At 41.4% G+C, this 14,509-nt stretch overlaps 1 protein-coding gene across 4 annotated transcripts in view; it reads left to right on the top strand.

The window, feature by feature from the left end:
- LOC111834025 (protein sidekick-1-like) overlaps positions 1-14,509 on the top strand; it is a 369,045-nt gene that overhangs the window by 269,576 nt on the left and 84,960 nt on the right. For all 4 annotated transcript variants that reach the window (XM_072704864.1, XM_072704865.1, XM_072704866.1 and 1 more), the window contains exons 11-16: positions 137-304; positions 2,469-2,571; positions 2,856-3,026; positions 7,020-7,156; positions 10,484-10,631; positions 13,934-14,074. In XM_072704864.1, the coding sequence (XP_072560965.1) occupies positions 137-304; positions 2,469-2,571; positions 2,856-3,026; positions 7,020-7,156; positions 10,484-10,631; positions 13,934-14,074 (868 nt within the window). The remainder of the gene's footprint in view (positions 1-136; positions 305-2,468; positions 2,572-2,855; positions 3,027-7,019; positions 7,157-10,483; positions 10,632-13,933; positions 14,075-14,509) is intronic.

Below are 14,509 nucleotides of genomic sequence, written 5' to 3' on the forward strand. Positions count from 1 at the left end.
ACTTTGAAAGGACATATTAAAACGTCAGATTCTTCTTCCAGCTTATCAGCAACAGTAAAGTAAGTCCTTCATCAGTGCCACGGAAATTCAGTCATTATTTCTAAGTGCTGCGTTTGTTTTGTTTATACTATTACAGATGCACAGATCCTGGCCAGTGGTTCAGTCCAGATCCCACGTTTCACACTGCTGGAGTCCGGGGGGCTGCAGGTGGAGCCTGTCCTTCCCCAGGACACGGGAAACTACACCTGCTACGCCACCAACTCCGAGGGCGCCATCCACAGCAGCGCCACCCTCACCGTGTGGAGTAAGCTCTATTCAGCCTTTTCCATCCCCCAAAGAACAAATTCTCATGTAACAGGTCTATCACAGTGATGCAGTTGGAAGCCAGTTGCAGATGTTTCAGGGCTGTTCTCAGTTTTCTCAGTATGTAAGCTGAACAAACCACGTTCATGTGTAAGTCACTCGTTCTGTACTTGCCAGGGGCTTTTCAGAAGCATTTATGGATACTGAACTAGAAATGATTACATTTTAGGACAGATCTTTTTCAAACTTTGCAGTCACATTGTAAAGGTGACAAGTGGGAAGTGAGCAAATTTTGATACTGATCACCCAAAACTGAAACAGTGCTGCATAGTAATAGCAAAAACAAGGGGAATCTCAGTTATTTGATCCTGTTAGTGAGATAACACATTTGACAGATTTTTTTCAGCCTTTTCCAACATGATCTGGACCTAAACTTAAAAGTATCTAAACTGAAGCAGTGCTGCATAGTCATGGCAAAGAATAAGGCAGCTCAGAAACTTCAGCTTGTCAGCATGATAACCCAAAAATAATTTGTCTAATCTTTTACGAAGAAGGTACATTGTATGGGTGAATATTTTGACCTGTTAAAAGTTTGAGGGAAATTGTACCGAAATTGAAGCAGTGGCATTAGTAAGAACAAAGAGAGGGATGAATGAAATATGAGGCTTAACCTTGTGCACAGGATAACTCTTTCTATTATTATCATTACTCTATTTGATATTTGATTAATCTTATTACCACTTCACAAAAACATTATAAGGATGAAAATTTAGAAAATCAACCCAAAATTGTAACTTCACCATAGAGGGCAGAAAACACGAGCTGCAGCACCATCTTTTGAATGCAGGCATCTGCCATCAAAGCATATTCCGTCAATCTTTTTGCAGCCTCCCTCCACCCCCGCTCAGCTAAATTTACCGTGGGGGAATTTAATTATGTCACTCAGTCATATTGAAATCAGTGGTGACACATGAAAGAACAGGCGCAGATCTGGTGAACCTAATTGCATTAAGACATGCCACACAAAGTGCTTCATGGTCGCCAGATAAATGACTTTATTGTGCACTCAGACCCCACACTTTGCTCTGAATTGTGTGTGTGTGTGTGTGTGTTTGTGAGTACCTCTGAAAAGGAGAGTGATTAACGACATTTACCCTTTCAAAACATCAGCGCAAGATAAGGAGACTTGTTTGCCAGTATTCCTTGTTGATTTGTGGGTGAGGAATTTGTAGACTCTAAGTGAAAGAACCAAAAGATTTGGAAATGCTGTTTTTGTTAATTGTAGCATATGGCATACAATTTGTCTTGTATTTTCTGTCTGTGTGATCATAAGCTCGATTTCTTATGTTGCAGGCAAATTAAACTAAACGATTTAGTATAAACTGTATAGCACTCCTTTAGATCAACTGATAGAGCATTGTGCTAGCAACACAGAGCTCACAGGCTCACATCGCAGGTCAGTTGTGGGCCTCACTTCTATGTTAAGACTCTTGGGATAAAAGTGCCAGTTGCGTGTAAATTAATTAAATATATATATATTGTGTGTGCATGGAAAAAAAAATTAATAAAACTGTCTATGGCCCCTCCAGGACTCTGTGTGTATCATTCCCATATCTGTTACGGTACTTAATGCTATGATACGGAAAATGTTCATCATATTGCAAATGAGAAAGAAGTAGAATATAAATATTTAGACAAAAAAATTGTGATATAAATGGCATTTTAAGACATGGACATTAAGACATACAAAGAAATAATGCAGGTGAACACTTAACTGGTGGGGAAATTGGCATGTAAGTGGAATGTACAATAAACGAATAGATGTAGTTTCAGAGTTACATGTCACAACTAGGACTCGGGTAAAAAAACCTTTATTGGCATTCACACTTCCAGTTGATCGATCCAGTACTTCTATAAATTGCAGATGTTAGTGAGTGTATGAGGACTATGGATTAGATGGGTGGAGCAGGTGATGTGGCTGTCCAGGAAACACAATGCTGGCATTGTAACAGCCCCCCTTTCCAGATGAATGTGTGTTTTGTTGCTTGCCGTGCTCTTTGATCCCAAGCCCAAGTGAAGGATATTAGAGATCTTACATGCAAACGTGACAGATCTATTGGGAGACTATTTACTGTCCAGCTAACCAGCACCCCTGATTTTTCCAGGCCGAACCACCATCTCCCAGCCGCCCATGGAACAGCGAGTTATCAAGGGGACGACAGCCACTCTTGATTGCCGTGCGACCCATGACCCCAGAGTGACAGTAAGGTGGGTTATCCCAGTGTTCGCGTCACTTGGGACTGTTTGCCTCACAGTGTTGCTGGAGAAGGGTCACCAGGTGGTATGACTGTTCGAGGTGGTTAACGCCATGCACTTGCTACCTGATTGTTCCGGTTTGGGTTTCAGGAAGGCTCACTGTTATACCCTTTTTCGAGATAATTAACCTGATCTGCTGCATCGAGACTCCCAGATATTGTATAAAGCTTTAGTCCACTGGCTCACTCCACAGAAGTCAGATACCTTGGGGGGGGGGGCATCTCGTGCCTTTGCAGGTATGTGTGGCTGAAAGATGAAGGTGAGATCATCCACCCCCGTGGACGCATCAGCCTGGTCGATGGCTCTCTTCACATCAGCCAGACCTGGTCCGGGGACATTGGGGACTACACCTGCACTGTCCTGTCCCAGGCCGGCAACGACTCCCAGTCTGCACGGCTCGAAGTCATGTGAGTGCACTTGATGTCTCCTCATTTCCTCATTTTATTCAGAGTCATTCAGTTCTCATGTGCCTTTTTCTGTATATCTGACCCAAAAGTGCTTTTAAATCCGGTTCAGTTGATCTTTTCTCATCATGGAGTCGCCCATCCAGCAGTGTGGTATCTCAGGGGGCCTGCAGCTGTCCCAGGCAGTTGTGTTTGGCGAGTCCTCTCCTAGAATATTTTAGTTCCATTGACGTAACTCTGATTAAGTGCTGAGGGGCTGTTGGTTGCTCTTGTTCAACATCTTCTTCATTGCTCTTTCTTTTTGGGAGGAATCACATCCCCCCATAATTAGGACACTGGTCTCCTCCTCCACTCCTGGTTACCCCCAGTGGTATTTGTCTGCTGTGTCATCCATGTTTGTTGCTCTAACGTTGCACAAACTCTCCCACTGAAAGATGCAGCTGTGCAGTTTCTGCACTTTTTAAATACAGTGGTACCTCAGAACTCGAACTTAATCCGTTCAGAACTAAAAAGTTCAAGTTCTGATGGAATTTTTCCCATAAGAAATAATGGAAAACCAATTAATTGGTTCACAGCCCCAAAAAACTACACCAAAATATAGTTGTTGTTTTTTTAGCATTTAAACATAAAATGAACAGGGTAAAACAAGAAGAGCATTTTTTTCTTAATGGCTTCCAAAACGATAAAGAATGTACCCCAGCACTACCCCTGTCCTGCCCCGATTGTCCACTCCTACCATGTGCCACGCCCCCTCGTTAACCTTGTGTAGAATCCCCTTGTGATCAGCTGTTTCTGGTTGTTGTAATTAGTCCTTTGCATTTAGTCCGCGTTTCAGTTTCTTTCCCCAGTCCGGTCATTGTAACGTCATTGTGTTGTTCTGCCTCTTCTCAATTAAACCCTGTGTTTCCCAATTGCTTGAGTCCTGTCCCTGCTTCCCCGGTCCCGGCTCAGCAGATCGTGACAACCCCAAACCATGCCCCAACACTGCACCAACACTAGACCATGCGGTCCATTGTTTATTTTTGTTATTACTCTGTATTCGTTAATTTGTTTGTAAATCACAGACTTTTAGGTTGTAACATTTGTACAACTATAGTGTAACTTTCTGGTGAGCAATGACTACCAAAATGATATGAAGTACAGTGTATTACCTGATACAGTATTTTCAATAAAAGAAGCACTATCACCAACAAACAATGCTATCACAGCTAACGCGAGGCTGAGACTGAAGCGTTACCCTTTGTTTCCGCTGAGAGACGTGCCGCGTGACTCATTTTCCCGCGCATACAAGTTATCTTAGGTCGGCCTTCACAGTTCAACTTCTGAGATTCAGATCGAGTTCTAGGTCATTTTTTTTTCGAACTGGTTGGTTTGACTTTTAAAAAATTCAGGTTCTAATGAGTTCGAGAACTGAGGTATTTGATTTTTGTCTGTGGCTTTGTTGTAAAGATCCATGTTTGTCAGCTAGCAAAGGAGTCTTGGTTAACCTCCCCCCCCCCCAACTTCCAACCATGACAGTCCTCAGAGAAAGAAATTATTAGAGTTAACCTTTTGAAAATTCATCTTTCTGTTCATTAACTTACTGATCTATCTAGAGGTTTGTACCTGTGATGAAATATACCCTTACAATAAAATATACCATGCCTGACCACACCAGTGCATTGTAATAGAAAACAAGTAATGAGAAAAGCAGGTCTTCATTCCTATATACTTAGGTTGCTTTTCCACCGTACCAGCTACTGTAATTTTGATATGATACTTTTGATTTTTTCCTTTTCCATTTACTTCCAAATACCAGTAAAAATGCATAATAGATATGACTATAATGTGTTATGCCTTTTTAGTTATAGCCATGTTTATAATACTTTATTAATGCATTTAATGCATTATGAAGGTATCTATAATGCATTTAATGCATCAGTTAGTTCCAACCTAACCTGTTTCGGATTTTATAAGTTTTATAAGTTTTTATAAGATACTGAACCGAAAAAAAAATTTCAAAGTATGTCTTCAAAGTATGTCTCAATTGCTCGTATCCACTTTTGTCTTTGTAAAGGCACCCGGTCTATGTGTAAGTGAGTTTACTCTCACTCGCTGTTTTACCCCTGTCCTTTTAAGGCTCACACAATAAAAAAGTCTAATAAAAACTGAACATGATCTCTTAGTCACTGGAGCACTAGAATATTTTATTTATCAGACGAGCTGTAAAGTTTTAATCTACAATGTTAAGCTATTTCCGCTAATTAGGTGGCTTGCTGTTTCACCGTGGCCACTGATGATTTTAGACAAAGCTATATCAGTTATTGATTGAATTTTCCAGGAATCTGGAAGGTTTGGCTGTCACTTTCACTGACGTTACGGGAATTATTTTTATTTATTTATTTATTGTGGAGGCCTGTAAATGTTAAATAAATAAACAAAATATGCTGTATCTTATTACTCTTTGCTTCTAAATGTTTCTTGATTAACTGTTGTATGAAAGCAATAACATTATTGCTTAAATGAAAGTAAAATGTTGCCAAAAAAGTAATAATAAGGAAGAAAAGATACAACAAGATCATAATGGCATGACAAGGAATAAAAAATATATTGTGTAATATACTAGGGCTGCAGGATTTTGGAAAAAAATTGAATATTGCATTACCTGGAGGAAACCCCATGATGACACAGGAAGAACATAGAAACTCCACACACTGTGAGAGCAGAGACGATCCCAGGTGCTGTGCAGGCTCTAACCATAAGCGTTAAGCATGAGTGGATTTTGGTACTGTACATTTCAGTGAGAGGATGCGTACAGTCATTCGACTTCACTGCTTGTGGTGATACTCTGCTCAGTCTTAGCTAAATGAAATGCGTGTGGCTCAGTGGGCTAAGCTGTGTGCCTGTAATCACAAGGTTGCTGGTTCAAGCCCAGCCTTAGCATGTCTGTGGGTCCTTGAGCAAAATCCTCAACCTCCAAGCTCCCTGGGTGCTGCTACAGGTGGCTGCCCTTCACGGACAGCTTGCTCTACAAAGAGCAAGTTGAGGGAGGCGTAAAAAGTATTTCCCCATGGGGATTAATAAAAGTGTCAATTATTATTACTCTCCTCTCCTCTGTCTCTGAGATCCATGTCATACCCACATCCTCACAAATTATTGCTAATTATAGTTCTATTGCTTATTCCCTTATTTATAATTACCACAGGAGAGATTTTAATTAAATTATAATACTGAGCTCTTACCAGGTAGAAGCCATATTGCTATTATTTATTAAATTTATACAGCAAATTAGGACGTGTTATCATTAAAACAGCAATGAAATATAAGAAATCTATGTCACAATTAGAAATTGGAACTTTCACTGTTTTTGTAGATGAGGTAATTAGCAGCCTATGTGTGCTCAGGATCTGGATTCTTAAGAATGTAATTGATATTACTGCAGCTGACTTGACAACACTGAAGTGTGGTGGGCAGGGGGGGATTTCCTCCATAAAAGTACAGCCTGCATTGCTGATTGAGTTCAGTGTTTCTCCCAGAAGTTGTCCACCCCCCACCCAACCCATAAGAAGGCCTCAGAGTGGCCCATCTTAATGAGATGGCCTCATAAAATGTCACTGCACGTCTGATTGGAGAAAACCAGGTGTATGTGTGTGGGGGGGAGTAGAGCTCCCTGAAACGTTTTTAGTTTGAGATGAGAAATAATTTATTGCTTTATGAAGTAATCACTGAAATAAGGCAATGTTTGCGATGTTAATCTTTCCAGAGATGGCTAGTAAACCAATCAGAAACATATAGATGAACACCTGTCAGTGTTTGCTCCAAGTAGGCCATGAGAGTGAGGCTGCATGTGCAGGTGGGATTCCCCCAGGAACATGTGGTCCTTGACGGGGGAAACGCCATGGAGGGGGGTGGCCTGTTCAGAGAGCCTAGCTACTCTACCCCAGGTGCCAGACGAACATCAGATGGATTTGACAACCTCACCCTGCCAACATTTTCCTCTTGCACTCTATCCCCCAGAGAGCTGCCCCACGCACCAAGGAATCTCCAGGCCAGGCTGAATGCCTCAGACAGCCGGGCCGTGGACCTGAGCTGGGTCCGCCCATTCGACGGGAACAGCCCACTACTGCATTATGAGGTTGAGCTCTCCGAAAACAGTAAGTATCCTGCTTTCCACAGCGAGATGAATATGACATGATGGATATTCTGTATTTCTTTGAAAAACATAGAACTACAAATCAAGAACAGTGGGTCAGGCACTATTAGTTCACGCACTATTAATCTCTCACCTTAACTTTGGTATTGCTTGGCAGTTGATTGCATAAAGTGAAAGTTACTTGGTTTTGGAAACTGAGCAAAAATAAAGATGTCACAGAGGATGACAAGCCTGAAGACCTGGCCGTTAAGGATATTGGACATTAATTTTAGTTTTAAGATAACCTATAAGTTTTAAGAAAAACTGTTGCTTTCATGATGCATGTTCAAACAATTACCCAGCCAATAAGAAGTGTACATGCCTCTGCAAGAGTTTATAATATTGATGAACTACTGCAGGCTGGTGCGATGTATATCCGTATATTTCTGCTTTGACTTTGGGTTTCCCTCAAGCCTGAATCTCACTTTATCTGGTCGTATTAAAAAAGAGGCAGAAATAATGTTTAAAGCCTTTAAAGTATATTTTGAAAAGAGTTGATTTTGAATCTCAGTTTTTCCCCATCTCCTTCCTCTGCATACCAGAACATGAAAGCGTCTGGGAAATAAGACTCATGAAGGGGCATGTTCTGAGAAACCCGCCCTTACAATCTTCACGGCTGGTGATTGAAATGTTGAGTGAATGTATTCCTGATTCGGCTGGGCATGAAAATTAGTCTTTGACAGCATCTTGTGAATTAAATCTTTATTGCAATAACCTCTGAATGCACTTCTCTCAGTATTTTTACTGATAAGAGTACATTAGCTATCAATGTCTCTGCCTTCCGCGTAGAAGCTGGGTGAGAGATGATGCATGGTGGTGTGTATTGCGATCGCCTACAATGCCTGTAGTCCTGCGCACAATTAATCATTACTACTCTGTTCTAGATGAACATTAAATAGCCATCACACCAGCTCCCTTAATCAAAACATTGAGATCATTGAGAAATCTCTTGCCGTCATTGGATCACTAATTGTACTTCCCGGACTTTGGGAAATACATATGGTTTCTAGCCCTGGTCTGCCTCAGACACTCTGGTATGAAAACTGTTTGACGGATCTTTTTCAAACTTTGCAGAGGCATTTTATGGGTGAGAAACTAAACCATTTTGAGACATATCACCCCAAAACTGAAGCGCTACTGCCTAATGACATCAAAGCGAAGGGTGAAAGCAAAGAACATTTGACCTTGTGAATGTGAACATTATATGGATCAATATCTACAGATAATTTTATTTTCAGACAGATTGCACCAAAAATTAAACAGCGGTGATTTGTGGAAAAAATAATTATAATAAGAAATACTTTACTGATTCCATGGGGAAATTCTCTTTATGCCTCCCCCAACTTACTCTTTGTAGAGTAAGCTGTCTGTGAAGGACAGCCACCTGTTGGGGCACCCAGGGAGCTGGGGGGGTTAAGGACCTTGCCCCAGGAACCACAGATATGCTGAGGCTGGGCTTAAACTGGTGACCTTCTGATTACAGGCACACAGGCTTAGCCAGCTGAGCCACATGCTGCCACCAGATATGGAATTTGTGTGTCATCCTCGTGTAGGGGCCATGCTAATCTGTATCTTTGTATCTTCTCTGTAAAGGAAGGAAATGAAGCTGTAGAAGGTCTTGTGAACACATAACTCTAGAATTCTACGCATATTTTTCAAACATTGCGCACACATTGTAAGGGTGACAAAATGGAAGTAATCAACTTTTGAGACAGATCGCCCAAAAATTGAAGCAGTGTTACATAGTCATACCAAAGAAAGGGTAGTTTCCAACATTTGAGCCCATTAGTATGATAACTGAAAAAGCATCTTTTCAACCTTTGCAGACATGTTGTGAAGTTGAAGATCTGGATCTATTAAAATTTTGAGACACCCAGAACTGAAGCAGTGCCGTTAGTGATAGCAAAGAGAAGGGCAGCTCAGATACGAGAACTTCTCCGCATGAGAACTCAAAAGTCATTTGCCCGATCAATTCCAAACGTTGCAGACACATTGTATATGTGAAGATCTGGACCTGTTCAATAACAGAGAAATCACACTACAACTGAAGCAATTGCACATAGTGACATCAAAGGGAAGGATGAGATGATTAGAGGCTTATCCTTGTGAAAAGGATCAGTCTGTTTGTTATTATTTACTCTATTTGGTCTTTGATGATGATGATCTTATTACCACTTCACAAAAACATTATATGGATTAATATCAACCTGAAATATGAAAATGTACTCTTGATCGGATTCAAAATCACCTCAAAGTTGTAACTGTATTGACAAAGGGAAAATCCCAGGAACATTGTACAGGTCAGTAATTCTAAAACTGTTAGGTGTGAGATGATTTTTTTGAATATTCCATAATAAAATTTATATCGATTTTTGGCTGCTGGCCTCCCCATTTGACATATTTTATCTGTAGCAGTCTGGTAGCCAGTTAACAAAATGTATCGTGGGGATCTGAGCAGAATTTATGGTGGGATAATTTCATTTTGTCACATTTTTTTAAAGAGGTGGGGAGAGTGTGTAAGGTATGTAATATTTTTTTCCTTGGACTATGGTATTTTCATTTGACAAAATGAATCACATGAAGTGCTCCAGGGTCTGTTTTATCATGCATTTGGACCTGTGAAGCCTTCGACGCAGTATTCAGCGCTCGGGGACATACGCTGATCTGTGCACCACTGCTCTGAGTCAGACACTTATGAACTGGCTAACAATTAACAATGCCTCCCATTGTCATGCATTTGGGGGAATGAATTTGCAGTGAGATGCAGACTGATTAAATGGTCAAGATGGCAAATGGATTACCACTTCGGATTAACACTGTTTTAAATTTTAAGCCGATTGCAGTGAAATACACTTATTCTTCAGAGAAGTGTATATATTTATTCAATTATAGACAAATTATTGTGGCTCTCTTTTAAGAAGAGGCAAATATGCATAATAATATATAATTACAGAATTAGCAATAAAATGTGTGACATGATAAGAACCACAGAGATTTAAACATCTTAAAATAGTAACATACCAAAATGTATAACCTTCTGTGTGGGTGGTGTGTGGCTTTGCTGGTTAAGGCTTTGTCCTCATAATCAGAACTTCCCTGGCCCAAATCCCATGGTTCCTTGAGCAAAGCCATTAACCCCAGTTGCTCCAGGGAGTGGATGACCTGTCCTTTTGTATTGTACATCACTTTTGATGAAAGTGCCTGCTAAATAAATGAATGTATATAATATTTTCTTGTTATAGTAACCGATTTAGCTACTGATTACAAGTGCCTTTTACCTAAACATTAGACTCTCCATGGAAGATTTACCTCCCCGAAGTGGACTCTGCCCTGACAGAAGTGCTGGTAACAGGATTGACTCCGGCACGGACTTACCAGTTCAGGGTGTGTGCTGTCAACCAGGTGGGGAGGGGCCAGTACAGCAGCGAAACAAACAGGTACGCTGTCCTGCCAAAGTTGACCTGGCTGATTCGTAAGACCCATGACATTTTCCTGTTCTATTTCCCAAAAGGAGAGCGGCTCCAGAGTTGTACTGCCTGGTGCGCATGAGCCCTCATTTACCTCCAGATCTTGGCACAGATTCACGGCCATCCTGTACCCTGTTTTCATGAACTTCCACATGAGCTAGGTACAGGTCTAGGTGTCTGATGCTGCAGTTACATCAGAGATGTCCTTTAAAACACAACGTGATGGGCTGTCACCTCCTTCCAAGGAAATATGATCCTGTCTGTCACTGAATTCCCCAAATATTATATAGAAAAACATCTACACCTGAAGACCAATTTCCCCAAAATTGAAGCAACAGAGCTATGTGACAGCAAAACAAGGACAGGGCAGGTGCATAAAACACTTGATCTTGTGAACAAAGTAACTTTAAAAATATCTGATGGATTTTTTTTTAAATGCAGACACATTTTATGGGTGATGATCTGAAAGTGGTCAAAGTTTGATACAAATTGCACCAAAATTCAATCAGCACATTATAGTGATAGCAAAGAGAAAAGCTGTCCCAGACAGCTTCTTAGCACTTCAGAAAAACATTATATAGATGAAGAGCTACATCTGATTCTATTTAGAGACAAATTGCACCAAAATTGAAGAGGCAGTTCTAGGTGGCAGCAAAGGAACAAAAGGACATCTTCAGAAGACACGTGAACTTTTGAACATGGTAACTCTAAAAGTATTTGATACATCTCTTTGAAACTTCACAGGAGCATCATGTAAGGTGATCTGGGACCTATTTCATTTTGAGGCAAATCGCACCAAAACTGAAGCAGTGTCACCTAATGGTGGCACATGAAAGGACAGCCACAGATGCAGACTTGGTGAACTTGATTACATCAAGTCACTCAGAGTTGTGCTTTTAAAAAAGATCGTTCTGGAGAGGTGGGGAGAGAGTGTAGGGGTGTTAGAGATAATAGAGGTTGGGGGTGTGGGATGAGAATGGATTAGACGGGCTGGAGGGGGTGATGGGGCTGCCTGGGAAATACATTATTGTCATTCTGACAGCACCTACCTCACTTTGGGCCATATTCTTCCACGTGTGTAAGTCAAAAAAGCATGTAACTGCATGCTTTTTCCACAAATGTCTATTCTACCATTGACTTAAGTTTACACCCTCTTAGGCCAGATACACACTTCGGCTGGAGAAACACCAATTTATGGGTGAGCTGCATGTTAATGAGCCTTGTGCTCTTTCTGCCAACGATTTAAACACTTATAATTGCTTTTCCAACTACATACTCTGGAGGGCTGTATTAAGCCAAGTGCCTCTACATGGCCAAATGCAAAATAGCATTTTCAGAAAGCCTAACAAAAAAAAGTTTTTGCATTTATTATACATCTAGAAATAAACTATATGATCCAAGACGCATGTTAATTATTTTATATAATACAAGAGTATATCAAATATTCCCTCCATCCATCTTCCATACCCACTTGTCCTGTTCAGGGTCATAGGGGTCCTGAGCAGATACCAGAAGCTACGGACTCATGGCAAAAAATAAGCTGTGATGGGGCCCTAACCCATCACAGGGCACTTGGACCATTTACGCAAACATTTTATGCCAAATCCAAGACAAAGAGGGTTATCCTTCAAAGGAACTGAGAGCTTCCCAGTCAGATTCAGAGTAACTGGTGAGCTGAATCACCAGATTGCATGCAGAAAGAGTTGTGTGCCCTGTGCAGGAATAATAAACCCCCCCGGGTGCAGTAAATGCACAGTAATGGCAGTGATGTATAAGGCTTCCCAAACCCATGGAAAAATCCAGCACCCAGCACCCCTTGCCCCACCCATGCTGGCCAATCAGAGTGCAGCCTTGTCTTTGCTGGGATACGTCATGACAATATTACAAACTTTAACTAAGGGAGAAAGGTCAGGGGTGCCAATTTAGAAAAGAAAAACTTTAGAGACTGTCATAAGAGGCCATATTTTGACAATTTATATATTCAATATTTTCTCATAACCCCATTTAATGTATAATATCGAATATTGATGAACTTATTAAAATTTGAACCCCATACTGATTAACTCTTGCATGCCCCTAATTAATTCTTAACTTTTTTTCATGCATATGTATAAAACATTTAGAACCTTAATTTGTATAAATTAGTTTCCCCAAGCAATTCCCACAACCTTCCCCCTTCTTGCTCTCGCCACTTGGGTCGTATATATGACTGTTTCTACTGGGTTATCTCCCCCGCTCTATTAAAACATAATCAAAACTCTCTCATTGGATATTTGTTAGTGGCCAAACCCCTCCAGGTGTGAAGGCTGAATGTTTTTCAGATAATCCGCCCCCCGCCCCAGCCCCTAAGCTTTAACAGCCAGAAAGTTACTTTTAAACATCATCCACGGCTTCTCTGCTGCACATTTAGGTTTCTGAGGATCCAGGCTGTGCCCTCTGTCCTTTATTTAACGCTGAAGGTAGCTGGGCCTGTATAGAAGAATCTTTATTAGATTCCAAAAAGGAAATAATGTCTTTTCATTGGACATAGAAACAAACAAATCTCTTCACTGTATATGGCATACGTCTGTCTATTAATAGCTTATCCATAAGCTGGAAAGCACAGGGCACAGGACAGGGGAGGAGCCTAAATGGGTTGTCATTGAGATGAGGAATGACGTGAATGGGCAGGCGCTGTAAATTCAGAGCTTATTTTCAAATATCCATAGGGTGCGTGAAGGCATCTTAGCATCTGAATGAGGACCACTGGGATTTTGGAAAATACTGGGATGCCCCATGTTACTGAGATTATTCCCTGCTTCCCCTCACACATCCAACCATTAAGTAATGTCTTGTGGTCCTGTCATCGCCACAGGAGGCTTCTTGCCAGCCTTGCTCTTTGCCCGATTCCGCAGAGAGGGGCCTCAGCTGCCATGGGGAACCAAGCTTCCCATCCGTCACATGGGTTCCCCTCTGCATTTCTGATTCTCAGCTACAAATGGCCCCTGAGTGCTCCAAAGACAGGATGGAAACTACTTGCCTCACTCAAGGCCATGGGTCACTAGTGAGACCTGAGAGAGAGCCTCCGGCCTGTGAAAGTATGTGGGTTGCGGAATCCCATTGTTTTATGATAGAAGCACAAAGGCTGACACTCTGGGTCAGCTGATACTGGTGACTTAGTTCAAGGAGGAAGATCCACCCCAAGGCCTTCCTGTCTATGAAATAACCCTTTCAGGTCCCCAATCTAAAGAGTTCTCTCTGCTATGTGATTAAAGCTGTTCCCTTATTTTCAGGCTGATGCTGCGGGAGGAAGCTCCAAGTGCCCCCCCGAAGAACATTGTGGCTAGTGGCCGGACAAACCAGTCCATCATGGTGCAGTGGCAGCCCCCTCCAGAGGCCCAGCTTAACGGTGTGCTCAGGGGTTACGTCCTCAGGTAGGTTTCAACAGTTTTATTGTTAGAAGTCCATAAGAGGGGGGATGCCTTCAGGAATGACTCAGGCCAAAATAACTACTCAATTGTATACAATGCGATATTAGATTTATCTACAGCGGGCACTGTGCGGCGTTGCAGGTAAGAATGCTGTACACAAGATCAGAAGGATACCAGTTCAAATCTTGTGCTTCGCAAAGCGATTTAACCACTTGGCCCTTGGGCAAAGCCCTAAATGCCAATTGCTCCAGGGACTGGTTGACCCTGTTTTCTCACCAGTACATCTGTTTAGATAAATGTATCTGCTAAATAAATGTGAAATAGATGTAATTTATAGGTAGACTGACATTTACATTTACAGCATTTAGCAGACGCCCTTAGCCGGGACTTACATAAGTGCTTAGAAGTATAATCAGTGAATACATTCAAATACTGTTC

This window comes from Paramormyrops kingsleyae, chromosome 22, assembly GCF_048594095.1.
Source record: "Paramormyrops kingsleyae isolate MSU_618 chromosome 22, PKINGS_0.4, whole genome shotgun sequence".
Lineage (NCBI taxonomy): Eukaryota > Metazoa > Chordata > Actinopteri > Osteoglossiformes > Mormyridae > Paramormyrops > Paramormyrops kingsleyae.